The sequence below is a fragment of the Ruditapes philippinarum genome, unplaced genomic scaffold (genome assembly GCF_026571515.1).
Source record: "Ruditapes philippinarum isolate M1 unplaced genomic scaffold, ASM2657151v2 ctg1260_1_1_1_1, whole genome shotgun sequence".
Taxonomy (NCBI): Eukaryota; Metazoa; Mollusca; class Bivalvia; order Venerida; family Veneridae; genus Ruditapes; species Ruditapes philippinarum.
In genome coordinates this window covers 11,375-39,191 of record NW_026852938.1, presented here as the reverse complement: position 1 = coordinate 39,191, position 27,817 = coordinate 11,375, and the positions used below count along the sequence as shown (strand labels likewise).

General features: G+C 31.5%; 2 protein-coding genes across 3 annotated transcripts; both read left to right on the top strand.

Moving 5' to 3' along the window:
* Positions 1-250: 250 nt before the first annotated feature.
* On the top strand, positions 251-27,341 carry LOC132728747 (uncharacterized). The gene is made up of 21 exons (XM_060714421.1): positions 251-333; positions 1,387-1,596; positions 1,891-2,061; positions 2,248-2,277; positions 3,298-3,484; positions 4,349-4,457; positions 4,720-4,806; positions 5,059-5,268; positions 5,589-5,753; positions 6,090-6,172; positions 6,678-6,741; positions 7,296-7,481; positions 7,648-7,889; positions 9,637-9,952; positions 10,999-11,151; positions 12,193-12,367; positions 12,615-12,802; positions 13,002-13,265; positions 13,531-13,639; positions 26,529-26,670; positions 26,918-27,341. Exons 1-21 carry the CDS (start codon positions 285-287, stop codon positions 26,982-26,984), a joined length of 3,207 nt encoding a protein of 1,068 aa, XP_060570404.1. The 5' UTR covers positions 251-284; the 3' UTR covers positions 26,985-27,341.
* LOC132728675 (uncharacterized) lies at positions 7,319-25,075 on the top strand. Of its 2 annotated transcripts, none has more exons than XM_060714356.1 (5): positions 7,319-7,481; positions 21,971-22,212; positions 22,434-22,749; positions 23,950-24,102; positions 24,902-25,075. In XM_060714356.1, exons 3-5 carry the CDS (start codon positions 22,693-22,695, stop codon positions 25,013-25,015), a joined length of 324 nt encoding a protein of 107 aa, XP_060570339.1. In that variant the 5' UTR covers positions 7,319-7,481; positions 21,971-22,212; positions 22,434-22,692; the 3' UTR covers positions 25,016-25,075. The 2 variants fall into 2 exon arrangements, with proteins under 2 accessions (XP_060570339.1, XP_060570347.1); XM_060714364.1 differs by lacking the exon at positions 7,319-7,481 and adding an exon at positions 21,666-21,804.
* Positions 27,342-27,817: the final 476 nt, after the last annotated feature.

The following is a 27,817-nucleotide window of genomic DNA, read 5'->3' as shown; positions in this document are numbered from 1 at the left end:
TGGAGTAAAAAAATAAAATAAATGTAAAACCACTTTAATTTAAAATGAAGTTGGCATTTACTCTTCCCTTAAATACATGCCATTTATTTGTGATTGGTTCATGCTTATCTTTTGTCATGAAGTATCCAATAACATAACACTGATAAACGATAATCGTGCTTCAGTGAACGTCTGTCTTTAAAGATTTATAACTTATATCTATAAATTTACTTTCATATATATATTTCAACTTTTTATGTCATATCATTCCGGCGTATAATATCGATGTAACGCGAACACAGATTATGAATTTAAAAGTTGTTTTATTTGCGCAGTATATCTTGATTGTATCAGGTATGTTTAGTCTAATATTTGGTTACAATTATTTTTTTTATTTAGAAGGAAAGTAATGATGGGAAAAGAAATAAGCACTAGTTGTTTGGTCATAAAGTTTCATAGAAATATATTTGTTTCATTACGCATATCAAATAACACAAAAAGAGTTATTTTTGTCATTATACTGCTTTTGAGATAACTTCATCAAATCTAAAATCGATTCATATTCATAGGGAAAGCTAACTAATTTTCAGAAGGAAATACGTTATTCAATAAACACGTTGATTAATAAGTTAATTAGTTACTTAAATAATACCTCATATACATCTGCAATTTCCGCACACCGATTACGCTTCGGCCAGTAACCGTTGTGTCAAGATGGCGGATACGCCAATGAAATCGTTAAACAATCGTTTTATCTGTAATAAACAGCGACATAACTTTCGAAAGCGGCCATTGATTTTGAAAAAAAGGTTCAATATTTACAATTATTTTCATAATATTTATGTTTCCAAAATTATTTTTAATTTTAGTGCCCATTTAACATCTTACGATCTTGAAACATTAGCAAAAACGTGTTTACTTTTTAAAATAAATACAGAATTGAAAAAACTTCATATCGTCAAAAATCTTGAGGAAAATGTTTTGATGGCAGAGATCTATCTAATCCTGTAAGGGGAGATCACTGTGTGGAAGATTGATACATCTGGTCTGTGTATGTCCTCAGGATATAGGATATTAGAAAAGTATTGTTCACTATTGTGGTATATAAGTTGAAAGTAATGCAAAGCTGGAAGATTCTTGATAAAATAAGTGCAAAATGATACCATCAAAAATTACTGTAATAGTTTTAAAGCAACTTTCTATGTTTTAGAAAATAAAGATTTTCTTTTTACATGAGCTATTCTACAATAGCTCACTATAACTGCGACTATAGGTAGGGTATCAGCATACATCATTCAGTTGCTCATTTTATCCTCATTTCATTCATAACATGTCATTTTTGAACCATTTACGTACATATGATGACTTCCATTTCATTTGTTTACCTACTTTTATTAAAACCTCAAGGATGCAACGATGTGCAATTGCTTCCGGAATTAGAGAGACGCGCGAGAAACTATAAAGCTGATGGGTTAAATGACCCTTACATAAATGACTATGTTTTGACTGACCAATGGTTCAATGTCTATAAAGTTGAGCAACAGTACTTGATGCCAGACTCAAACAAAATGCCCGATCATTTCTCCTGCGGCGGATATGAACCAATTTATATTCAAGGTATGTGTGTCTGTTTGTTTAACTTCTTTTGGAGTTCTCTACAAAATTACTTATTGTAAAATTTTGGTACATAATCTATGAAATAATTCTTTTCATGAAAACATTTAAAAAAATCGAAAATAGATAAATAAAGCACGCTTATCAAAAGATGTTTGATATATGTGTACCTCGTATAATTTATTGCAGAATATCAGGAATATGTCAGGTTATACAGTTAGTTAAGATATGTATTTCCATCAGCAATGTAACTTGCAGAGTTTTAATTACAAGTACTTAAAATATTTATATTGTCAGGAACACATCCGGATCCTGAAACATTGTCGGAAACACCTGTAGGTGCTGTGGCTTGTATTCGCAGCACATTTGATGATTGCGATTTCACTTATGATATCCAAATTCGAAAATGCGAAGAGAAAATTCAGTATTTTCTCGTTTCTACAAAACAGCAATCTGCTTATTGTTTTGGTAAGATAAAGGAAACACCACTAAAAGTATATACATATATATTCTTAATTTCATCTATAAAATACAATTTTTACATTGTATTTTAATTTTAGTCTAAATATAATGCTATGTTTTACTGGCATTCATTGCCCATCTGCAAATCTTTTTTATGTTTTTTAAATGAGTTTACATGTTTGATTATTACAGATCCGCCATCGCTGCAGAATGACGATGGAAGTAAGTAAACACCATTTTCATACGTTCATAAAACATTACTTTGTCTAAGTTTTTTTAATTGAATCGATAAAACACAACTGTAATGGTTTTGAAATAAATACAATTATTTATTATTGTCTTGATTTAAAATATCTTGACAGATATGAAAAAAGACACATATTGCATTCTTTTTATGAACGAACGACATTTATTTTATAAACTACAGTCTTCACTTTTACGGTCACTGCTATTATTACAGTCATAAAAACAATTTTAGATAAAGTATGTGTTTCAAATTTACATTCAAACAGAATGTTTCAGCGTTTTAAGATGGTGACGGTGTCATTTTTTATCTATTCTCAAAAGTGAAAGGTGGTTATTTAGTAATTTTACATCTGTTTTATTTGATTGAATGTGTAATTAAAATGTAGATAAGACACTGCTTCTTTGTTATGTTGATAAAAGTTAACACTGATTAAATACAATATAGTTCAATTATGTTTTAACTTTGAATTGGTTGTTGTGTTTGGACTGTAAGCTATTTTAGAACAATCTTATCAATCTTAAAATTGTTGATATATATATATGGAAGATTTTAAAGACAGATATTTTACAAATTCAAATGTACAATAAAAGGACTACTGTAGACTTGCATTCAAACGTCTGTTTATTGCACTTGTTTGTGTTAGCCATATTGCGCATCAGTTGTTAATATAAAACATCATTATGATGTTAAGGGGCAACCGAGTGCGTTATTACAACTTAAATGTCTTCATGTGTTACATAAATAAAATATTTACCTATACCACATTATCATTTTTATTCAATCTGAATACCTTTAATATCACTCTATCAGACTCGGACCAAATAGCAATATTGAATTGTAAACCTGATTAATTTGTTACACTAGATTATATTATTAAGTAAATATTAACCTTCTATCAAATATCTTGCAGACGTAAGTTGGTTTCAGCATGAAATACAAAATACGAGTAGTAAGACATCGTTATATTTCGGAGATAAGATTTCTTTTTTTTACAGATTTCTCGCCCCCGCCTACAGATGTTAGTATTGAAAATGTCATGGTCATTCCTAGCTTGCACTTTATACAAGAAAATGTGAAATTATTAATAAATGGTGAATGGGTTGACACAATTAACTTCACGCCTTACACTCAATTCACATGCCAATTTAATCAGCAAGCAGACTATTTTTATGCGGTTAACTGGTATGTGCTGTCATATTTATTTTACACTTAACAAAATTTACTTACTTAATACAAAACTTTTTTAAAATAAGTAACCTAGCTAAATATGACTTCAATTCTAACTTATCGATGAAATTAGATAATTGTATAACATTCACTTCATTACCATTTGAAAACTAACTGCTAACATTAAAATTTTGTCAACGTCAAACAAAACATTTTGATTATCAACTCCATTTTGACAAACGTGCTTACATCGAGATTTCATTGTTTTGAAAACTGTTTTTGTCTTGCAACTTTGATAAACAAATAATTACGAAGTAAGCGCTCTTAGTTTTGAGTTTTGGCTCAATATAACTTTAAAAATCACGGACCTTGTAATTGTCTTAGATATCAATATATACTGTACATCCTTCAATTCACCGGATCTTTTGAAAAGGATGATATAGTATTTTCGGTAAACCCAACAAGCAAGTTCGGTTTTTTCTATGAACATGCATATTTGTCCCACTTCGCGAAAGATTCTTCTTAGCCCAAACATTTCACAACATTGCTGGCCTAATTCGTTCACTGTTAGTTCTTCCTCATTTTCACGTTAGAAAACTTTTTTTTTCAAATATATCATATTTTTACAAAGGGAACTAACAATAAGATTAATTGAACAAATAAAAATCTAATCTAAATTGATCAATACGAAGACAAAGATATCAGGATAACAAATAACAATAAAATGCAATGAACTTACGTCAATTTGTTACTGTTTATCATATCAAATATATGTGTGTACGTGCGTGCGTGCGCATGCATGCATGTGTGTATCTATGTGTCAATACACACAAACAATTAAATGAAACATAATTATCAAAAGTTACTTATTGTTGATAGGTATTTCAATGGAAATGTCTTTCGAATTCGTGGGCCAACACAGACTTTACAAGATCTAATACTGGATGAAAAAACATTTACTGATGATAAGATACCACTTGGATTTACAGTAAGGAAATCCATATTATATTCTGCATTAACTTGATGTTCTAAATTTTAAATGATTAAATTTTTATACTTTAAAGCAAGATATGTTCAGTTCATATAAATGTAAAAATTACAATTAAAATTAACAAAATATGTCTCCATTTTATATAGAGTTTTATATAGAGTACATTATTTATACTGTATGGAATAGAAGACAATACACGTACATACGAAAAAAATGCTTGAATAAAAAAACACTTGATATTGTTTCCTGGATATTTCAGCTAAAATGCGGCGTTCGAGTTTTACAAGACGCAACAGGACACGCGACACAAATTGTTTCAAGTCCAGACTATTTTGTTGGAATCAAAGTAAGAAAAGTCGTCACATTTAACTGTACAGCATTTCAGAATACATTCGAAAAAAGATTGTTTTTGTATGCTATCATATTTCTGCTTAAACTAATTCGGATGATCATTCTTAAAGCTCTTACGGCATATCTCCAATAACGCGACACATAACGAACACTTGTGTCTGTTTATTAGTCCGCTCTACAAAAAAATAATATCTAATTTGTTCTCCAAAATCCACAGCATATGTAAAAACGTTGTTGTATTTTAAAGGTCCTTAATCCTAGAATTGATTTGCCAAAAGATGGCACAGAAACAGTTAAACTCCAGCTTACGGTTCCTTTAGGGTGCAGATACAACAGTGCAACAGAAAACCCCGCATGTTCCCTGGGTGTGGGTATGTTTGATCCGGTAGGCTATAGGTGTGACAGTGCTAATGTGGCGCAAGTGAAAAATAGCCATGTTTGCGGACAGGATATTAAGGTAACTCTCAATAAAGGTAACTCTCAATAAATTTTTAATGTTAAAGTCAGCTTATCATTTTCAATTTCAGATAAAATATTGCTTTTCGTAAACCAACTTTTGGAAATTTTATACACTTAATTGATATTTTTGAAGTAATACTAGTAACATGACTGTCATAAATGTTACAACCAATTGTCAATAAAATATAAAAATGTGTACGATAAGACAATTTATAGAAAGAAAACCTTCATTTTAAAATATTTTTGTCAATAATGATAGTGTTTTATTCAAATACTTAAGATTGCCTATGGTTCAATTGAAATCTGTTTTACATTTAGGGTTTAAAAATGGGACAAAAATGGGACCCTGAAGAGGTGTTTTACTTTAATGTAACTACGATAGACGAAGATTACAATGACAGACTTGACTTTACGTTACAACTTCGAACGGACACGGAATACGGACATAAATGGTGGACACAATATCAGGCACATAATGTCCAGGTTTGTTTTATTACTCCTGTCGAAACGACTACATTTCACAATTTGTCAAAAGATAAACCTACATATATTATTGATGCTGCAGTTTGTTTCCTTTGAAAGAGAAAAAAAGATATTATAAACACGAGTATTCTGGATAACTGATACGTAACTGTAACCTAGCTATATATAATATAGAATCATGTATCTCGCACTTACCACCAACAACCATATGTAGTCCTTTCATGGTTTGATGTCTTGAATTATGCTAAATACGGTCAACAAAATTTCTTGTGGTATTGCATACTAACAATTATGGAGCAATTCATTTTAATAACTTTAATTCACTCATTTAAATAGGTTGTTGTCAATGATAGGAAAGCGTACAAAGACAAAGTGTGTTACTCAAGAGTTGACCCTCATATGAAGACTGCAGATGGATAGTAAGTATTGTTTGTTTATTGTTACCTATACATGCTACAGCAATGGTATGAAAATCAAACATCTACTTACCTTACATCTCTTTTACCCAGTGCATCAAACGTACGATAAAAATCTAAGGCACCACAACTGTGTACAAGGCACCCAACTCAAAACACCTCATTTATTTCCTGATGTCTTATATAAGATTTGCATTTCTTTCTTTCTTATTCTTTTCTAAATTCATCTTAATGTGATTTTAAATGATTGACGCACACACACATCAGACGTGATTGGTCTTTTGAAAAACATAGCAAAACAAATTTGAATAAACGTTATAGGATTGATTTATTTACACCTTTTTAATTTTTTCCTTTGTTTGAAACATCTTACTTCATAAAAAAGAAAGCTTATTGTTAAAGTATGCCAATTTATATCTAAAATAAATTTGAAATATTGTGACATGTAATAAATTCAGTGTCAAAATATTGCCACTTCCAGAAAAGTATTTTGTTTCTTATATTTTAGCCACTACGAAAATCAGAACAAGGGAGAATTTCTACTCTACAGAAATACAAAGTATGATATAGAAGTAAGGAAAATTATCCTTTTTTGAGGACTGCACATACTAGTACATAGATGATAAGCATTGATTTCGTTAATGTGTGTGTGAGGTTGTGTTTCATATTATCTAGTGTTGTTGTGTTTTTTCCGTATAAACATAGACAGAATAGTAAATTTGTGAGTGCTTTTCCATTTTAGAGCTAAATGGATAATTCAAATATTTTAGCTAATTTATGATATTTGAAAAGCTGTAAATCCAAGGGTTCAAGGACAAAGATATACTTGTTAATAGAAAGTGTTCATAGAAATATTACATACCTTAAAGCCTTTAGATTGTTTTAATCTGTTTACGTTTGTCAATAAATAGAGACGTTGTGTGAAGAAATGTTTCAAGAACCGGCCAATGTAGTAACAAGAATATTTTGCCGTTTATAATTTATAAAGTTTATAAGAAGGTTTTACAATATATAGCTTAATACATTTAAAACTTACTTAATTGCATGTACCGGTATAAGTACCAATCCGCAAAGCAGAAATATCGCATTAATTAAATTTTAAACACACATTTTCTTGCTTAAACAGGTTTTAGAGAAAACAAACCGGTGTAACAATAACGCAGCCTTGTGTACGTGTGGTCTAATTATACGCGCAGGTGCAGATGTGTTTGCGATAAATCTATGTAACAATGTACGATTTACAGAATTTCTCTCATGTGAAAATGGAGGGATTTTGAAAGTTGTGGTAAAGGAAAGAGGGCACCGTTATCAAGTAAGAGTATTTTAAGCAGTTTTTTATGCGCAACTTATTCAACTGCGTTACATTGATACTTAATCAAACTCTTAATATGACATATTGAAAACTCGTGTATTTTCGTATAATAAAGTCCTTGTCGGATTCAAAATTAAAAATAAGCTTGTTGGAATGACAATTGCAGATATTTACACCAATTGGTACATGGGTAGATGCAAAACTACACGGGGTAGGAACATACAACGGTTTCATGAATGTAGATATAATGATGGCCCCAAAAGATCTTGAACAAACAGAAGGGCTTTGTGGGTATTTAGATGGAAAAACAGACAATGACTTAAAAAGGAGAGATGGGATAACAATCCCGACACGATACGACTTACCTAATTATAAACGTCACCATAATGATTTTTCTACAAGTTGGAAGTATGAATCTCTGTTGTTTATATCAATACTTGGCTACTTTTAGCTAGATACATTTCACTTTCGAATAAACTTGTTAAGAATCACCATAAATGTGGTGTTTTTATTTCTGTAACTGTAACTGTAACAGCGTCAATTACCTCTTGTTTTAGATTCTCAAAGCATATAATAAAATTATTCTTTATTTCATATATTTTTATGCCCCCGGGCATATAGTGATTGAACCGTCCGTCCGTCCGTCTGTCCGTCTGTCCGTACGAGTTTAACCTAGAACGGCAAGTTGGAATTTTCTTTAGTTCTACCTATACAAATGGCTTGTAAGTTTACACACTTACTAATCAATACAAATTACATGATCTTTCATAACTCTGGCTTTCATATTTACCAAGTTATTGCCCTTTTCAGCACTTAGAAAATGAATAATGGTTAACCTAAAACGGCAAGTTGGAAATATCTTAAGTTCTATCTATACTTATGGCTTTATAATTTCCACACTTACTTATCAATACAAAGCACATGATATTGCCAAGTTATATAACTGTGTCATCCATATTTCCCAGTTATTTCCTTTTTTTCACTTTGAAAATAGGACCTTGTCTGGTTAACCTATTTCGGCAAGTTGGATTTATCTTAAATTTCTCCTAATTGCTTAATTTCTTTACTGATAGTAGGTGGATACCTTTGATGGTCCTCTAATTTTTTTTGAGTAAGCGGTCTCTAGGGTCAAGGTCAAGGTCACTGGTTTAAAAAATAAATATAAACCTTTTTGCTCATACAGCCTTTATTTTTTAGTTGATGTCTTAGTTTAATACAAACACCTCCTTCTTTGGGTGTAGTATGGGGTCATTTGGGTCAAGGTCAATGTTACCAATGTCAAGGTCACCAATGTTAAAAATAGATTTTTACATTTTTACAGGTGTATTGACCTTATTCTATAGACAGATGTTATTTATAATTGATAGAAACATAAACTTTGATGGAGTTAGTGGTCAGTTGGGTCAAGGTCATCAGTGCTAAAAATAGATTTTTAAACATTTGCTCATACAGCCTTTATTAAGTGACAGATATATTTTATATTTGGTAGGAAGATAGCTTGCATGGTATTCATCCTTTTGATTGGGGTAGGGATCAGTGGGTCAAGGTTACTTGTGCTAAAAATAGATTTTTACACTTTTGCCCATACAGCTTTTATTTATTGACAGTTGTATTTCATATTTGGTAGGAAGATATCTTGCATGGTATTCTTCCTTTGGATGGAGTAAGGGGTCAGTTGGGTCAAGGTCACAAGTGCTAAAAATAGATTTTTACACTTTTGCCCATACAGCCTTTATTTATTGACAGATGTATTTCATATTTGGTAGGAAGATAACTTACATGGTATTCTTCTTTTGGATATAGTTAGGGGTCAGTTTGGTCAAGGTCACCAGTGCTCAAAATAGATTTTTACACTTTTGCCCATACAGCCTTTATTTAATGACAGATGTATTTCATATTTTGTAGGAAGATAACTTGCATGAAGTTGAATATTTTTCAACTTCACTAGTCAGAGCAATGACTTGGCAACTTATATTTTTCACAATTACAAAATGCCATGGCTTTGTCAAGCTATAAAACTTGTGTTTACAATTTTTTGGTGATTTTTCTGTCCATAACTGAGTGAATGGGTAAACATTTTTTGAAGTATTGCTACTGACAAGAATCTGAGCCGGGGGCATTTGTGTTTAACAAACACGTTCTTGTTTAATTGTAGATTAGTTGGCGACGAAAATCTTTTCAAAGTGTATAAAAAGGATTTCAAAAAATGGGAGTTATCAAACGCCTTATATTGTGTATGTGAGCAAGCGCTAGAGGGATCAGCTGGAACTACAGGTCGTGTTGCAAAGGCAATATGTTCCCCTACTCAGTATCTAGACTGTCATTTAACTCACGGAAGTACCACATCAAGAAAATGCAACAAGGTTTCGACGCATAGAAGGGCACGCAGCATTCAACAGAAGTCAACAAGAGAGATAGAAAGACTAATGAAATTAGCGTATGAATCTGATACGAAACCCTATCGAATTAAGGTAATACAAACAATTTGCCGTGTAGATACTTTGAATAAGATTAAATATTTTTAAAACATAAAGGAGTTAGAAGCAAAAGAGATCTCTCGTATCTTTAAATAGGTCGGTAGTGATAATGATGATGATGGTGATGATGATAACGACAGCGTTGATGATTATGAGGAGGAGGAGGAGTAAGATAGCATCCATCACCATCGTATGATAATGATTGGAATATCTCTCATGCAGATAGCAAGTTCTTTGCAGTGCCTAATTTTGTACCATTTGAAATAAAAAAAATCATTAATTTAAACGCTCACTTGAACAATACTTTAAATCTAGTCAATGTTGAAGGTGATTCAAAATTAGCTTCATCTTGATTTTTATAAAATAATTTGAATGTAAGATAATACTATATGTAAGGTGTTTGAACTCGGTTTAATTTGTAAACACATCAAAGTACAAAATATCCTATTTGTGATTTAGTTCGCTATATCTAATCTTAAGTTTCATGTCAAAAATTTATATAAAATTGCAGAAATATTAATTGCATTGTCATAACTATTTCAAATGATAATTTATTGTAAATGAATATTTTGTGTACGCGTTTGGTATTTAAGGCGAATACAATTATTAGTAAAATTGTAAAAGTGATCACTGTAAGCAATTGCTTACACATTATAATATCACTCTGTTACATTTCTTGAGCTGCACAATAGGCTAGCTGCTATTGTGAAGTTTTCCGTGTAACACTTCTTTGTTTTACTTTTTCGATTTCTCGAGAATTGATGATGACGTACAACACCAAGATACTCGGTACTTTCAAGTATTTGTCACAATAGCAGATTATATAATGATGTATTTTCAATGTTATTTATTTTACTGAATAAGTTATGAATAAACATGTTCAGTCCCCCTTCTCATAGACTAAATGTAGTAAGATATTAAAATTAAATGTTAGTTTAAAATATATCCCCTTTGGTCAATCACTATTTTAACAGCCAATATTTTGAAAATTAAAGTAAATTCAGGTTAACTTGACTATTTAAACATCTTCATTATTTCAGAGAGAAGAACAGGTACATAATATTACTGAATCAGAAGCTGAAGATATCTGTGGAAACATTATAAACGGATCGATGCTTGTAACAGACCTTTCAGATGCTCTTGTCGGCGAAGATCCAAATGATGTCATCGATCAGTGTATGTTTGATGTCATGGTAATGAAATATTATGCAGTTTTGATTTAAGATGTAATTTATTAAATTAAAACACTCAGTCTGGGAGAGTTTCAATTTGTTCTTTTTGTGTTTTTGTGTGGAGAGACACTACTTCTGAGACACATTCATGCCGGAGTCCGACTACGGTCATACTTATGGACTTAATGGATAAGGATTTGAAAAATATAATTATAGAGGTAAAAAGTTTGATTTGCATATCATATGTGCAATGAAAGCAGGCAAAATGTACATATTTACTGCTTTTACGAATAACATTTTCCAAATCAAATGAAAACGACAAAATATTTCATATGTGCCTCTTGTCAGGACATTAACTTACTAATCATTGAAATAAACATTCATCATTTTAAACAAAAATCGTTTTGATTCAAACCAAACTGACAACACAATATCATTTACCCATATTGCATCTTGTTACGGTCTGTATAAAAAAAGTTACACATTACTGTTATAGCATTTTAATCATTATGGACTATTTGCTCTTTTTTCTTCCTTTTTATTAATTTTAAAACAAAGTCGAATTTCTTTAAAACTGTCATAGTGTAAAACTTAATCGTGTAGGTTTTAGTGAAACATGTAAACGTGTTTTCATACATTCGTGTCACGAAAATATTCCTGTCATTTTTTCCTTCAAATGTTTAATATTTCAGGTGGAAAGAGAGGCAAAATTATATATGCACGCAACACATAAACAGAATCACTTCTTGGTTTTTCGAAATTGGTCACACATACATTACCATTACACCCTGCCAAGACGTAACTTGCATTCAAACACGTTCTATGACTTTTGCGTTAATGTTTCAAACCACTTAACACACATTTTTATCATTAAATATCAATTTGAACTGGAAGACACTACTTTGGTATCTGTGATAAAAGCGCTTAAAATGTTGGTCGCTCTAAGGATATTTAACATACAATTCTATGAAATGTTTACAACTCCGAAATGCTCTGATGGTGTCAAATTTCATACTTTGATGCTTAGTTTGATTCAGTGCTTGAATTGGCATTTTTTCATAGACAGGAAATGACGAATCCCTAGCTGGCGTACATGCTGATGCAATTAATATTGCAGCGAAGATGAAATTTTCACGTGACCCTGTGTTTGTCACTAATCATACTGAAACAGTAGACACTTTTATTAAACACTCCTGTCCTGGAAACTGCAGTCAACGAGGACAGTGTTCCAATGAAGGTGCTAAAAAGTCTTTTTAAACATATATTTCAAAGTGCCATTAAATAAAAATTTTACGAAAGTATATATCTGGCAGACATAAATTTTAAGAGCCAGAGGATATTTTTCTTATCCCTTCGTTCAGAATATGCTTTAAAATAAATACACCTAAAGTCTCATGTATTATAATTTATAGACAAAATACGTATTGAAACCAATAACTTGACTTCATTTCATCTTTGAATTGAACGACTGAATTTCTTTATAGGTGAGTGTATGTGTGAAGAATTCTACCATGGATTCGATTGCGGAATAGATGAGCGTACACCAGTAATTATTGATGATATGGAAGGTGGCGGGCTTTGTAACATTACAGATGGCGATGGATGTGAATGCTTTTATATCAGAACTCACTTCCTGTTGCAAAACTTCACATGTGCTATCAACGTAACAACAGTAGGCCACATTACGTTTATTAAGAAGTAACACCATGTCTTACAGCAATGATCTTATTTATTACCGTGTAGCAAATGAAGTATGGTTGAAAATTCATTGTAAAAATATAAAGTAATGTCTATTATTATCATAATTTTTTACGCATTTAACAAAGATCAACTTATTTCACTCATTTTAATTCTTTGGCTTACTTTTATAGAAATTCATTGATAACACTGAGGAAACCGTGGAGATTAATCCTCAAGTTGGAGAGTTTGAAGATATATTCACTGGTTTATGTTGTGTACCAGAGGAGCGAAAGACACGCTCAACATCAGACAAAATTGTTTTCTCACTCAGATATGACACCGCAGTAAGCAATGATGGACTGAACTTTGGTTCCCCAGAACCTTTTAATGTATTCAATTCTGAATGTCAGGATGCTGTACCAGATACATTGCATGGACATACTATTGTTCTGAAGGTAACAAAAACAACAGACATATGTTAATATAAATATGAATTAAATTTTGTAAAAACAAAACATTAAACAACATCAATAATAAAAACAAAAACGTCATATTTAGTAATGAAAATATCACATTTCAATGTCAAAGGTTTCCGTTACTACAAATTTTTAATACATTCAAGTAAAAGTTTGTTTTCATTGTTAATCAATAAGCAATAGCAATTTTGTACATTTCTGTAAATATTTTAGTGATGTTCATATTTTAAATGCGGTATTTCAGGATGGATTTTGTTTCATAGACGGTATGTGCGTTCAAAACAGTCAGGCGGAAATTTCAGATAAATGCTTCAAATGCGAGCCTTATGTTAGCAAGTATAACTGGACAAGAAGTGAGGATTATTTTTGTATTCTAATGTCATATAATGGTGTCTCATTTTAAACAACATACTACAGATACAATCAACTATTGTACCACTCGTAATCTCGAAAAGTACAAAATGTGATTAAAGATCCTGTAACGAAAATATTTTATGGTTTTATATCATAAATATGATACTCAAATTAAGATTTATCAATTTCGTAAGTTCCGAAAAGCATTATTTATACAGATATTACCGAATTTAACATTTCATGTAAATAAAGGGAGGAAATAAAAATTTAAATTTTAAATAAGAAATGAATGCATATACCTTAATGATTTCATATAATATGTACAAATATTTGCAGTAAATATTTTTTATATTCTTAGATGTTTGAAATTTGTTTTTATGAGCATAAGTTTATACATATATATAATTTCACTTAAGTGTGGTATACAACCTCAATTTCAACATACAGGATCTTAAAATGTCTTAATAAAAAAAGGTAACATACAGTATTCCTTAAATCTTGAATATGGAACATAACTTATGTCTGAAATTAATATCTTCATAACATTTATCGCTTTTAATTCAACTTAAGCAAAACAACAAATTAAATTGTATTTGAAGATTTTTTGCTGAAGCTTCAAACGTGAAATTATTATGTTTTGCTTTTTAATAACCAATATAGGCTGTCATCCAACAGACTCTCCGGAAGAAAGACTGGGAGTTATACTAGGGGCAACGTTTGGAAGTATTGCAGGGATAATGATTGTAATTGGAATTGTAGCAATTTGGCAATTCAAAATAAAACCACAGCAGAAGAAGAAAAGGTAAGGGTTTGAACTCATTTAAAACAAGAGCCGATTTAACCGGGTGATGCTCCCCGAATAGGTTTTAGACACAGGAATGTATACCTATTGTAGTGTCAGAGTTATATCACAGACAAAGTTCAAAGTGTAAAAACAACCCAAATGTTGCCCGCAACACGTCGTCTCAATATGGTGATAATTTTTGTGAAATAATTGTAAAATCTGACTTGAAATAACAAAGTTAAGGGTCGGACAAGACTTTGCTGCAAGGTCATGCTGTGACCTTGATATTCAAGGTAGCGACCCAAATGTTGCGCGCGACACGTCGTCCCAATATGGTGATCATTTCTGTGAAATAGTTATAAAATCCAACTTCAAATAACGAAGTTATAGGCCGGACACGATTTTGCTGCAAGGTCATGCTGAGACATTGACCTTCAAGGTAGCGACCCAAATGTTGCGCGCGACACGTCGTCTAAATGTGATAATCTTTTCTGTGAAATAGTTGTAAAATCTGACTTCAAATAATGAAGTTATGGGCCGGACACGAATTCGGGACGTACATACGGACGGACTGACTGACGGATGGACGACGGACAACCCGACGACTTTATGCTCCCCCGACATTTTTCGGGGAGCATAAAAATTCAGTTTCACTGTCATAATAAGGAAATGTCTATTTTAGCAATAAAAAAACCCATCAAAATAATATAAAACAAGCACTTGTTTCAGGCATTCGTAAGATTAGTGTGCATTTTTTTTTGTTCTTTTGGAAATTGTTTTACTATCACCATGTAAAGAAGCCGTTTTTATTTTATTTCATTAACATTAAGTTATATATATAAATAAGTAAAATGTTTTCACAAAAATCTTTTCAGATCTGTCGGGGACAGCCAGATGTTCAGTCCTACAAGCGTAGAGGTAGAAAACGTAGACCATAAATAGAAACTCTCTAACTGATTGTTGATTCCAGAACACAATGATTTATTACAGCAATCTTTTATAGGACAGACAAACATACAATCAGCTACAAAAAGAGAGATTAATTTTATAGATGATATATATGTATTATAATTCTTTTTTAATTAATCTTCCTTTCAAATAGAAATAATATATAATAAGGACATTTAAAGGAACAAAGATGCTTGCGTGCCTCAAATACTGTTACAAGTAATCAAGTGTTATGTTAGTTTTAAGACAAGTATGTTTGTTGAATGCATTGTTTAAACAGAAAATAAAAATCATTAAAAGATATTGTGTTTTTGTTATATTCATTAAGTTTTATATTGTTAAAACGTGTGTAAATCTCTAAAAGGATGCTGTTAGACACGCCGTCACATCTTATGTTGTATTTTTTCCAGCTTTTTATAAAAAAATTAGTTGAAGAATAAACCTAATTGTAATTTTTGTGAAAATATTGTTTGTAAGTCTGCTAGGGTTTTTAACTAAATTTTGATCCTGGTAGGACCTGTTTCAAGGTAAAGATTTGCGGAAAGAAAATCATTAACTAGTTACAGACCCTTCTCCTCATCACCTTTCCCAAAGTAAGAAAGGCATGCACTCGCAATAGCAAAGAAAGCTTATATTTCAACAATGATTGAATAAATGAAAACTGTTAAGTCGTGTACATGGTAATATGTGGTATATACATAACAGACTACCCGAACATTTTGAAACTTCAATAGATAACATTGAATATACGTATAAGTAATAGAAAATAGAGAAAACAAAATTCCTAAAGAACTCCCAAAAGGACAAAACTGAAATGTTGTAGAATCGGTTTTATTGAGCCTGTTTATCTAAAACCATTCCATTCAAAAATATAATTTCTTACATGGCTTAGAAGAAAAGAATATAGGCCAAGGTTACCTTAAAGTCAACGAGGATATAAAACTTATTGTGCAATAACAATAACAACAAAAGGTTTCAACAATAACGTCAGTGGCAGGAATCGATAGTTATCCTGTGTGTGACTACGATACAAAATTTCAGATTAACGCTGCAATTCAGTGTAAGACTTTTTCTAGCATTAGCCATACGTGCGTCTTCATATCAAAGAAGACTTTTAATGTGATTATAACTTATATTAAAAGGAATCTATTCACCGAGCGTGAGCCTCTCTTCCATTTTGCTCCCGCTTTACATTAACTCGTCAAGTGATGTTGTTGTCCAACAAAAAAGTTAATAACAAACTTATCAGATAACTATGTTGTTCAATGAATGACATATGAACTGGATGTTGATCTAGAGGGTTAAGGGAATATAATATATATAATTATAATTCATGAAGAAATAAACTGTTTCAAGTAACAAAATCAATCCGCCGAGGAGAAGAAACAATAAAGCAAAGTCACAGCGAAATGATATACCAAAACGAAAAGAGGATGCACATCAAAGACAAGTTAAAGCGATGACACGACGAGACGGTAAACCAAAGGTACGAGCCACTGAAGCGACAACACCATAAACCGATTTCACGTAAAAATTCACCGAACCGGCAAGACAATAAGGCGATGTGATAGAGTGATTACAAGATACAATGGGCACGATATTTGTTTTGCCCCGTCGCTTATGGAATAACAATTGTCAACACCACGGGCAACCCCGTGTAGCAAACAAACCTACAACGGAAAGCAAATAACAAAGTAATGGTTGAAAAGTTTGTCAAACCAAAGCGTTAATAGTAAAGGAAAATGACAAAACAAAGGAATTTGCGATTTATAAAATGCTTCAGACAAGACGTCGAAAGGCTGTTTAGGAAAAAGTGGAAAAACACAAAAGGTGTACACAAAAATATATTGTTAGGTGCTGCGCTGACGGTAATTTTTATTAATTGAACTTATTAATTCACTAGTAGGTATGATACCACAAAGAGATGATGTCCTATCGTTAAAATTTCAGGCTTCTATGGCGGCAGAATGATTAATTTCATCATTGAATATAAACGAAATTTTCGTAATATTTGCGAGAAAGCAAACTATGAATGGAATATAATCTGAATAATCATCATCAAATGATTGGTTCTTATTTTTAAACAAAAAGACAGACTATTCTTTTGATATAGTCATGCCTTTCAAATTAAAACCATATGACCATATGACCTGCTAAATGATACATATAGGTCTAAGTAACATTGATCGTATTAGTTCTCTTCCATATATTATGATAACGACATGTCTCACGTGTAGTTTTGAGACATACAGGTTGCATATAACATCATTTGCCATACCATATCATCATTTCGAAAAACAGAAAAATCAGACTACCAAAGGAGAAACCCAGAAAGAATACTCGCTGTGAAGATAATTGTTAGGAAATATTGATGCCATATATGTATTTTGTTTTGGAGGAATGGAACCGATAGAGAATCGTACATTTTTTCATGAATTTCTCGAGATTTTCAATTTCAATTTCAAAAGGAAATATCGTATATGATGTATTGCAGGGATAAATATTCATGTATGCTAAATGATAAAAAAATGTTCCGAAAAAATGGACTTTATTCTAAGTTTGTGTTAAAGTGTAATCAAATAGCGTTTAAAATTAACTCAAACTAATTGAGTAATGAATTGTAAGGCAACACTCGACTATATCTCAGGGGTAAAACTTCTACTCTACACGTAGTTAAGGTTCAAAGTTACAGTTTTGCAAATATGTCTCCTCAAGATTGTCCTCTAGACAAGGGTACTTGATGGTATTTCGCAGGCATTCCCTGTTTTTAACTCCTTTCATTACCAACATCGTCGGATACCCACGGCCGAACCATTAACATTTATCAGCCGTGGGATTTTTTGCCGATATTCAGTCGATTAGAGGTGTGTCAAAGGCAGATTTTTCATTGGCTGCCTCACGATTTCACGAGGCGATTAAAACCAATCAAAACGCTCGTTCTGTACGACGTTCGGTATTACAGACAACCATAGACGACGTTAAAAGTTCAACATCGAAAAATTAAACGATTTCCGGCAAGAAAGTATAGATAATTTACTTTTACAGCGTGATGTTTTCCTTTCTGATTAATATCTGCTTGAAGAAGAACTGATTTGGCGATAGTTTTTGCCATTGATTTCAGCAAGGCACGTACAACAGTTTTTAACCGTGGGCGCTGCCATTTTGTATCTTATTGTTTTTTACCTCCGCTGTTGAAGAATATAGATTTGTTAAACGCGATGTCATTGGTAGATATTTTACGCACCTGTTGCTGTATATCGACGCAAATCGATTCATTTTACCCACGGTTGATTGCATGTTATGTGACATGTTTATCAATCGTGGGTATCCGACGATGATTACTAAAAGTGCGGGCACTTTTCTCTAGAGGGAAGGAGATTTGTAGTTCTGAATTTACATATATATCTTATTAGACTAGCTATTATTTTATCTAAGTATTGTTCATATTTGCATTCTATTTGTAACTTAAGGTAAACCAAAACATTAAGGAGATGTTTATAAAAACAAGTCGTTAAGTTTGATTTTTTTACTATGTAAATAAATTGTAAATAAATTGTTAACGTTCCTAATCAATAAATACTAACATTCTTAATGCTTAATATTTTGTTTACATTTTATTTACATTTTGTTATTTTTTAACAAAACCTTGCACATTTAGAGCTACTTTCTTCATGTAACAAACATCTAACATACTCTTTTACTATGCTTTAAACGTTATGTATTTCATGTTCGCCATTTCTAAACAGGTAAAATTATACGTTTCTAAGTGATAATGTGCTTTTAAAACGAAGTCCATGAATTCAATGCAAATTGCATTATATGAAGATATAAAGAACAACTCATTAGCTTAAACTAATTCGGATGATTATTCTTAAAGCTCTTACGGCATATCTCCAATAACGCGACACTTGTGTCTGTTTATTAGTCCGCTCTACAGGGAAATAATATCTAATTTGTTCTCCAAAATCCACAGCATATGTAAACACGTTGTTGTATTTTAAAGGTCCTTATTCCTAGAATTGATTTGCCAAAAGATGGCGAAGAAACAGTTAAACTCCAGCTTACGGTTCCTTTAGGGTGCAGATACAACAGTGCAACAGAAGAGCCCGCATGTGCCCTGGGTGTGAGTATGTTTGATCCGGTAGGCTATAGGTGTGAAAGTGCTAATGTGGCGCAAGTGAAAAATAGCCATGTTTGCGGACAGGATATTAAGGTAACTCTCAATAAAGGTAACTCTCAATAAATTTTTAATGTTAAAGTCAACTTATCATTTTCAATTTCAGATAAAATATTGCTTTTCGTAAACCAACTTTTGGAAATTTTATACACTTAATTGATATTTTTTGAAGTAATACTAGTAACATGACTGTCATAAATGTTACAACCAATTGTCAATAAAATATATAAAAATGTGTACGATAAGACAATTTATAGAAAGAAAACCTTCATTTTAAAATATTTTTGTCAATAATGATAGTGTTTTATTCAAATACTTAAGATTGCCTATGGTTTCAATTGAAATCTGTTTTACATTTAGGGTTTAAAAATGGGACAAAAATGGGACCCTGAAGAGGTGTTTTGCTTTAATGTAACTACGATAGACGAAGATTAAAACGACAGACTTGACTTTACGTTACAACTTCGAACGGACACGGAATACGGACATAAATGGTGGACACAATATCAGGCACATAATGTCCAGGTTTGTTTTATTACTCCTGTCGAAACGACTACATTTCACAATTTGTCAAAAGATAAACCTACATATATTATTGATGCTTGCAGTTTGTTTCCTTTGAAAGAGAAAAAAAAGATATTATAAACACGAGTATTCTGGATAACTGATACGTAACTGTAACCTAGCTATATATAATATAGAATCATGTATCTCGCACTTACCACCAACAACCATATGTAGTCCTTTCATGGTTTGATGTCTTGAATTATGCTAAATACGGTCAACAAAATTTCTTGTGGTATTGCATACTAACAATTATGGAGCAATTCATTTTAATAACTTTAATTCACTCATTTTAAATAGGTTTGTTGTTGTCAATGATAGGAAAGCGTACAAAGACAAAGTGTGTTACTCAAGAGTTGACCCTCATATGAAGACTGCAGATGGATAGTAAGTATTGTTTGTTTATTGTTACCTAGACATGCTACAGCAATGGTATCAAACATCTACTTACCTTACATCTCTTTTACCCAGTGCATCAAACGCACGATAAAAATCATCGGCACCACAACTGTGTACAAGGCACCCAACTCAAAACGCCTCATTTATTTCCTGATGTCTTATATAAGATTTGCATTTCTTTCTTTCTTATTCTTTTCTAAATTCATCTTAATGTGATTTTAAATGATTGACGCACACACACATCAGACGTGATTGGTCTTTTGAAAAACATAGCAAAACAAATTTGAATAAACGTTAAAGGATTGATTTATTTACACCTTTTTAATTTTTTCCTTTGTTTGAAAACATCTTACTTCAGAAAAAAGAAAGCTTATTGTAAAAGTATGCCAATTTATATCTAAAATAAATTTGAAATATTGTGACATGTAATAAATTCAGTGTCAAAATATTGCCACTTCCAGAAAAGTATTTTGTTTCTTATATTTTAGCCACTACGAAAATCAGAACAAGGGAAAATTTCTACTCTACAAAAATACAAAGTATGATATAGAAGTAAGGAAAATTATCCTTTTTTGAGGACTGCACATACTAGTACATAGATGATAAGCATTGATTTCGTTAATGTGTGTGTGAGGTTGTGTTTCATATTATCTAGTGTTGTTGTGTTTTTTTCCGTATAAACATAGACAGAATAGTAAATTTGTAAGTGCTTTTCAATTTTAGAGCTAAATAGATAATTCAAATATTTTAGCTAATTTATGATATTTGAAAAGCTGTAAATCCAAGGGTTCAAGGACAAAGATATACTTTTAATAGAAAGTGTTCATAGAAATATTACATACCTTAAAGCCTTTAGATTGTTTTAATCTGTTTACGTTTGTCAATAAATAGAGACGTTGTGTGAAGAAATGTTTCAAGAACCGGCCAATGTAGTAACAAGAATATTTTGCCGTTTACAATTTATAAAGTTTATAAGAATGTTTTACAATATATAGCTTAATACATGTAAAACTTACTTAATTGCATGTACCGGTAGAAGTACCAATCCGCAAAGCAGAAATATCGCATTAATTAAATTTCAAACACACATTTTCTTGCTTAAAGAGGTTTTAGAGAAAACAAACCGGTGTAACAATAACGCAGCCTTGTGAACGTGTGGTCTAATTATACGCGCAGATGCAGATGTGTTTGCGATAAATCTATGTAACAATGTACGATTTACAGAATTTCTCTCATGTGAAAATTGAGGGATTTTGAAAGTTGTGGTAAAGGAACGAGTGCACCGTTATCAAGTAAGAGCATTTTAAGCAGTATTTGAGTAATTAATTCAACTGTGTTACATTGATACTTAATCATACTCTTAATATGAAAATATTGAAAACTTATGTATTTCTATACAATTAAGTCATTGCCGGATTCGGAAAAAAAGCAGCAAACTTGTTGGAATGTCAATTGCAGATATTTACACCTATTGGTACATGGGTAGATGCAAAACTACATGGCGTAGGAACATACAGCGGTTTCATGAATGTAGATATAATGATGGCTCCAAAAGATCTTGAACAAACAGAAAGGCTTTGTGGGTAGTTTGATGGAAAGCAAGACAATGACTTGAGAGGGAGAGATGGGACAATTTCAAAGAAACAACCCCACCTGCATATTTATCGTCGTCACCATGATGCTTTTTCTAAAAGTTGGAAGTATGATTCTCCCTGCTCTTCATATTCATACCTGGCTATTTTTAGCTAAATACTCTTTACTTCGATAAAAATCTTGAGAATCACCATAAATGTAGTGCTTTTATTCTTCCATCTGTTACACTTAGCGTCAATTAAGTCTAGTCTTATTTTCTAAAAGCAAATTCCATTGTATGTGGCTTATAATAAAGTTGTCTGCTATTTTATTTATTTTTGCATTGTAGACTAGAAGACGATGAAAATCTTTTCAAAGTGTATAAAAAGGAATTTAAAAAATGGGAGTTATCAAACGCCTTATATTGTGTATGTAAGCAAGCGCTAGAGGGATCAGCTGGAACTACAGGTCGTGTTGCAAAGGCAATATGTTCCCCTACTCAGTATCTAGACTGTCATTTAACTCACGGAAGTACCACGTCAAGAAAATGCAACAAGGTATCGACGCAATGAAGGGCACGCAGCATTCAACAGAAGTCAACAAGAGAGATGGAAAGACTAATGAAATTAGCGTATGAATCTGATACGAAACCCTATCGAATTAAGGTAATACAAACATTTTGCCGTGTAGATAGTTTTAATAAAATTAAATATTTTTAAAACATGAAGGAATTAGAAAACATTAGAGATCTCTCGTATCTTTAAATAGGTCGGTAGTGGTGATAATGATTATGATGATGATGACGACGACGACAGCAATGATAATGATGAGAATGAGGAGGAGGAGGAAAATAGAATCCGTCACCATCATATGACACTGATTGAAATATATCTCATGCAGAGAGCAAGTTCTTTGCAGTGCCTAATTTTACACCAATTGAAATAAAAAATCATGAATTTAAACGCTCACTTAAACAATACATTAAATCTAGTCAATGTTGAAGGAATTCAAATTTAGCTTCATCTTGATTTTTATAAAATGAAATACAATATGTTGGGTGTTTGAACTCGGTTTAATTTGTATACACATCATAATAATAATATACATAATATCTTATTTGTGAATTAGTTCGCTATTTCTAATCTTAAGTTTGATGTCAAAAATTTATATAAAATTGCAGAAATATTAATTGCATTGTCATAACTATTTCAACTGATAATTTATTGTAAATGAATGTTTTTGCGTATGTGTTTTGTATTTAAGGCGAATACAATTATTAGTAAAATTGTAACAGTGATCACTTTAAGCAAATGCTTAAACATTATAACATCACTCTGTTACCTTTCTTGAGCTGCACAATTGGCTAGCTGCTATTGTTAGGTTTTCCGCGTAACACTTCTTTGTTTTACTTTTTCGATTTCTCGAGAATTGATGATTACGTACAACACCAAAATAGAGACATTTTGAATATATGAGTTAAATACTAATTGATGAAAGAAGTGATTACCGAAGTATTTCATGCATTTGTGGATATAACACCAATCTGTAACTAATGTTGCGCTGTGCTTTCGCCGCTGCTGTTGGACCTTGACGGTATAGTTTGCACTTACAAATATCGTCGATCAATAGCCCCAACCTAACTTCAAAGCATTTTCAAATTTGTCGTCTTGAGTTTCCCATTTTATCTATTTCATATTTCCAAGCTATATCCCTGTGTACTTTCAAGTATATGTCACAATAGCAGATTATATAATGATGTTAGTATAAAGCGTATTCCAATATCACCTGTTGGTCAATCACTAGTTGAACAGCCAATATTTTGAAAATTAAAGTAAATTCAGTGCAAACCTCTTCATCTTTTTCAGAGAGAAGAACAGGTACAATATATTACTGAATCAGAAGCTGAAGATATCTGTGGAAACATTATAAATGGATCGATGCTTGTAACAGACCTTTCAGATGCTCTTGTCGGCGAAGATCCAAATGCTGTCATCGATCAGTGTATGTTTGATGTCATGGTAATTAAATATCATGCTGTTTTGATTTAAGTGTAAAATTTTTTACTTTTTTTACGGAAAAAATTTTACAAAATCAAAATAAAAAAAGACAAAATATAAATGTGGGGCCAAATTGTCAGGACATTAACTTACTAATCATTGAAATAAATATTCATCATTTTAAACAAAATCGTTTCGATTCAAACCAAACTGACAACTCAAAATTATATACCCATATTTTCATCTTGTTACGGTCTGTATGAAATAATTCACACATCACTGTAATAACATTTAAATCATTATGGACTTGTCTATTTCCTCTTATTTTCTTCCTTTTAAATAATTTTTAAACAAAGTCGAAATTCTTTAAACGGTCATCGCGTTATAAAATTTAATTGCGAAGGTTGTATCTTTTGATTCTGCAAGAAATGTAAAATGTTTTTCATAGATTTGTGTCAAGAAACTTTTCCTGCCATATTTTTTCTCCAAAAGTTTAATATTTAAGGTGGAAAGAGAGGCAAAATTATGAATGCACGAAACGCATAAACAGACTCATTTAAATTGTTCGCACATACATTACCATTACACCCTGCGCATAACGTAACTTCCATTCAAACACGTTCTATGACTTTTGCGTTGATGTTTCAAACCACTCTAACACATTTTTATCATGAAATATCAATTTGGAAGACAATACTTGGGTCTATAAAGATATTTATTCTATAAAATGTTTCACAAGTCCGAAATGCTCGTATGGTGTAAAAATTCATACTTTGATGCATAGTTTGATTAAGTGCTTGAATTGGCATTTCTTTCATAGACAGGAAATGACGAATCCCTTGCTGGCGTACATGCTGATGCAATTAATACTGCAGCGAAGATGAAATTTTCACGTGACCCTGTGTTTGTCACTAATCATACTGAAACAGTCTAGACACTTTTATTAAACACTCCTGTCCTGGAAACTGCAGTCAACGAGGACAGTGTTCCAATGAAGGTGCTAAAAAGTCTTTTTAAACATATATTTCAAAGTGCCATTAAATAAAAATTTTACGAAAGTATATATCTGGCAGACATAAATTTTAAGAGCCAGAGGATATTTTTCTTACCCCTTCGTTCAGAATATGCTTTAAAATAAATACACCTAAAGTCTCATGTATTATAATTTATAGACAAAATACGTATTGAAACCAATAACTTGACTTCATTTCATCTTTGAATTGAACGACTGAATTTCTTTATAGGTGAGTGTATGTGTGAAGAATTCTACCATGGATTCGATTGCGGAAAAGATGAGCGTACACAAGTAATTATTGATGATATGGAAGGTGGCGGGCTTTGTAACATTACAGATGGCGATGTATGTGAATGCTTTTATATCAGGACTCACTTCCTGTTGCAAAACTTCACATGTGCTATCCAACGTAACAACAGTAGGCTACATTACGTTTATTTAAAAGTAACGCCATGTATCACAGCAATGATCTTATTTATTATCGTGTAGCAAATGAAGTATTGTTGACAATTCATTGTAAAAACATAAAGTTATGTGTATTTATGTCATTATTTTATACGCATTTAATAAATATCAACTTATTTCACTCATTTTAATTCTTTGGCTTACTTTCATAGAAATTCATTGATAACACTGAGGAAACCGTGGAAATTACTCCTCAAGTTGGAGAGTTTGAAGATATATTTCACTGGTTTATGTTGTGTACCAGAGGAGCGAAAGACACGCTCAACAACAGACAAAATTGTTTTCTCACTCAGATATGACACCGCAGTAAGCAATGATGGACTGAACTTTAGTTCCCCAGAACCTCTTAATGTGTTCAATTCTGAATGTCAGGATGCTGTACCAGATACAGTGCATGGACATACTATTGTTCTGAAGGTAACAAAAACAACAGACATAGTATTAATATAAATATGAATTAAATTTTGTAAAACAAAACATTAAACAACATCAAGAATAAAAACAAAAACATCATATTTAGTAATGAAAATATCACATTTCAATGTCAAAGGTTTCCGTTACTACAGTTTTTAATACATTCAAGTAAAAGCTTGTTTTCATTGTTAATCAATAAGCAATAGCAATTTTGTACATTTCTGTAAATATTTAAGTGATGTTCATATTTTAAATGCTGTATTTCAGGATGGATTTTGTTTCATAGACATACTTTAGATACAACCAACTATCGTGCCACTCGTAATCTAGAAAATTATAAAAATGTGATTAAATGTCTCAACAACAAAAAAAGGTGATACACAGTATTCCTTAAATATTGAATATGGAACATAGATGATGTTGAAATGAATATCGTGAAAACATTTATCGTTTTTAATTCATCTTTAGCAGAACAATAACATTTCATCGGGAGATTTTTTCTGAAGCTTCAAACGTGTAATTATTATGTTTTGCTTTTTAATAACCAATATAGGCTGTCATCCAACAGACTCTCGGGAAGAAAGACTGGAAGTTATACTAGGGGCAACGTTTGGAAGTATTGCAGGGATAATGATTGTTATTGGAATTGTAGCAATTTGGCAATTCAAAATAAAACCACAGCAGAAGAAGAAAAGGTAAGGGTTTGAATTCATTTTAAAAAATTCAATTTCACTGTCATAATAGGAAATGTCTTTTTTAGCAATAAATAAACCAACCAAGATTACATAAAACAAGCACTTGTTTCCGGCACTCGTAAGATTATTTTGCATTTTTTGGAAATTGTTTTACTATCACCATGTATAGAAGCCGTTTTTATTTTATTTCATTAACATTAAGTTATATATATAAATTAGTAAAAACTTTTCACACAAATCTTTTCAGATCTGTCGGGGACAGCCAGATGTTCAGTTCTACAAGCGTAGAGGTAGATAACGTGGACCATAAATAGAAACTCTTAAACTGAGTGTTGATTCCAGAACGCAGTGATTTATTACGGCAATTTACTATAGGACAGACAAATATAAAATCAGCTACAAAAAAAAGAGATTGATTTTTATAGATGTTCAGTTTTATGAAGTAATACCAAAACTGGAAATATAATTTATGTATTATACTGCGTATACCATTTTGATTAATCTGCCTTTCAAATAAAAATAATATATAATAAGGACATTTAAAGGAACATGGATGCATGCGTGCCTCAAATGCAGATACAAGTTATCAAATGTTATGTTAATTTTAAGACAAGTTTGTTTGTTGAATGCATTGTTTAAACAGAAAATAAAATAAAAATCGTTAAACGATATTGTGTTTTTGTTATATTTATTAATTTTTATATGGTTGACATGTGCGTAAAACTCTAAAAGGATGCTGTTAGACACGCCGTCACATGTCATGTTCTGTTTTTCCAGCTTACTGTTTATAAAAATTAGTTTGAGAAATAAGCCAAATTGTAATAATTGTGAAAAGTGTTTAAATATTATTTCTAAGTCATCTAGTGTTTCTAACTTATTTGAAATAACATTTCTTGATTATAGCAACACAATAACATGGACATATTTATTATAACAAAGGGTAGTAGAGTTCTACAAAATCTATATAAACCATACCCTTTGTGTCAAAATTTTGTGTAATAATTTATAAAGTAAAAATACTTTAAAATCTTTTCTCCAGAAACGACAAAGCTACGAACTAAGATGTTTGGCTTGTAGCATCACCTTGTCATCTCTAAATCTCTAACAAAAGTGTTAGAACACAGGTTTTAAGGCTTTATTTTATTTG

What these genes read in the sequence shown, in the direction of transcription:
- LOC132728747 (XM_060714421.1), top strand. Translation starts at nt 285, where the DNA reads ATGAATTTAAAAGTTGTTTTATTTGCGCAGTATATCTTGATTGTATCA. An exon ending in ATCAGGCACATAATGTCCAG is followed by an intron (nt 5,754 to 6,089) that starts GTTTGTTTTATT and finishes TCATTTAAATAG; the next exon opens with GTTGTTGTCAATGATAGGAA. An exon ending in CGAAACCCTATCGAATTAAG is followed by an intron (nt 9,953 to 10,998) that starts GTAATACAAACA and finishes TCATTATTTCAG; the next exon opens with AGAGAAGAACAGGTACATAA.
- LOC132728675 (XM_060714356.1), top strand. Translation starts at nt 22,693, where the DNA reads ATGGAAAGACTAATGAAATTAGCGTATGAATCTGATACGAAACCCTAT. An exon ending in CGAAACCCTATCGAATTAAG is followed by an intron (nt 22,750 to 23,949) that starts GTAATACAAACA and finishes CATCTTTTTCAG; the next exon opens with AGAGAAGAACAGGTACAATA. An exon ending in AGTGTATGTTTGATGTCATG is followed by an intron (nt 24,103 to 24,901) that starts GTAATTAAATAT and finishes TTTCTTTCATAG; the next exon opens with ACAGGAAATGACGAATCCCT.